This window comes from Echinops telfairi, unplaced genomic scaffold (genome assembly GCF_000313985.2).
Source record: "Echinops telfairi isolate 266 unplaced genomic scaffold, ASM31398v2 ScPeMD7_2;HRSCAF=8, whole genome shotgun sequence".
NCBI classification, from domain to species: domain Eukaryota; kingdom Metazoa; phylum Chordata; class Mammalia; order Afrosoricida; family Tenrecidae; genus Echinops; species Echinops telfairi.
In genome coordinates this window covers 8,439,474-8,441,066 of record NW_022103898.1, presented here as the reverse complement: position 1 = coordinate 8,441,066, position 1,593 = coordinate 8,439,474, and the positions used below count along the sequence as shown (strand labels likewise).

The 1,593-nt window shown below is 52.6% G+C and overlaps 1 protein-coding gene across 1 annotated transcript in view; it reads right to left on the bottom strand.

Annotated features, from left to right (window-relative positions):
- Positions 1-1,593, bottom strand: part of KDELR3 (KDEL endoplasmic reticulum protein retention receptor 3) — a 14,439-nt gene that overhangs the window by 4,945 nt on the left and 7,901 nt on the right. Inside the window, exon 2 of the mRNA XM_045290874.1 lies at positions 481-581. Coding sequence (XP_045146809.1) covers positions 481-581 — 101 coding nt within the window. The remainder of the gene's footprint in view (positions 1-480; positions 582-1,593) is intronic.

The window sequence follows — 1,593 nt, the reverse complement described above, 5'->3', positions numbered from 1 at the left end:
GGGGGATGGAAGGATGGATAGATGAAGGAGTTCTCTGAAAGTTAAGGATGTTGTACTTGGGACTCTACTTATTCTGACTCATCATAATAGCTAACTTTTCTTTTGTAATGTCTAAGAAGGAATTTTATATCACGAAGTCACTTAATAACAAGAAAGGACCCCAGCCTGATCCAACCCCAGTCCATAGGTCTGATATTAGCCCACTGCAGGCTCATGTGGCTGCGGGTTGCGGATGCAGAAAGGCGCTACAATAGCTGACTCTCCCTGAGTCTCACCTGTGACCATTGTGATGCATTTACATCTGGGACTTCCTCGGCCTCTCCTAGAAAGCGCTGGGAGGTTCCAGCCTTCATCTAGCTAGCTGAGAAGGAGATAAGAGGCCCCATGAGGTGACGGGCCCACCAGCCCACATCCAGATCACCTGACCACTGGAACCCAACTCCAGTCCCAGCTGGAGTTCCCAGGCCCGGCCCTGCTCACCTTCATCAGCGTGTTGTAGGTGGAGATGAAGTTGGTGAAGAGGTCCAGGTACCTGGTGGTGAAGACGAGTGCGAAAAGGATCTGACTCTTCCCAGAGATGCCTGCGGGCAGAGAGGACAGGAGACCCTGACGCCACACTCCCCCTGCCACCCCGCCCCAGCCCATCCACGGTCCAGACACTCCAGCGTCTGGAGCTGGAAAGGCCTGGGAGCAGCCACGCCCACTTAATGAAGACACCCTGTGCTGGGAGGGAGGCTGTCACCTTTCAGGGGGACAGGAAGCCCACCCCTTCCCACTGGATCACTTGAGTCCTTGTTCCTCTCGTTAAGCTGTAAGCTGTCTCCCAGGCTCCAAATCAAGACGGAACAGTGAGTGCCCAGTCCCCCTGCCTGCGCCTGCCTCACTCCTTGCTCTGGGAGGCTGCCCGTGGTGTGAGTTGGGCTGGGGTGATGTTGAAGCTTCTCTGCCTCCACCCCTGGGTTCCACTGAGCCCCGCCTTTGGAGAACAAGCCTCTGACTCTCCGAGGGGGTGATTCATGAAGGCACGGGCCAGGAGAGCATGCTTCTTTATCTTCCAACATTTAAAGGTTGCAAATCTGTTTTCTAGTTATGAAAGTGGTGCCATATTCGGCTTTGTGGAGTAAAAAATCAGACCATGCATCAAGTCATCCGTGGGCCTTTCCGGTCTTAGTGGACACATGTATGCACGTGACATCCACGGACACACCTGACACACGTGGGCAGCGGGAGTTGGCAAAAACTCCGTACTCCTTCTTGGCCTAATTCGGCCTCTTGTTTCCTTCCTTCCTTTGTCTCATTCCTTTACGTTGTAATTGAGAGCTGATGTCCTGACTATACAACTCCCCCGCTTCAAGTGTATGATCAACGGGGTTCTAGATTCAGGGTCCACCTTAGAACATTTTCATCACCTCAAAAACCTTGAGCACCCATGAGCTATCACCTGACACCGACCACGACAGTCCAGCCAAAGCAAACTAACACTGGAGAGCTGTGGGAAACAGGATTTCTCCCAAGTTGTCTCCCCCAAATATATGCCAAACCTAGCTGCTTACGAATGACTATACACTTGGAGGTCATCAGGAGTAGATCAGG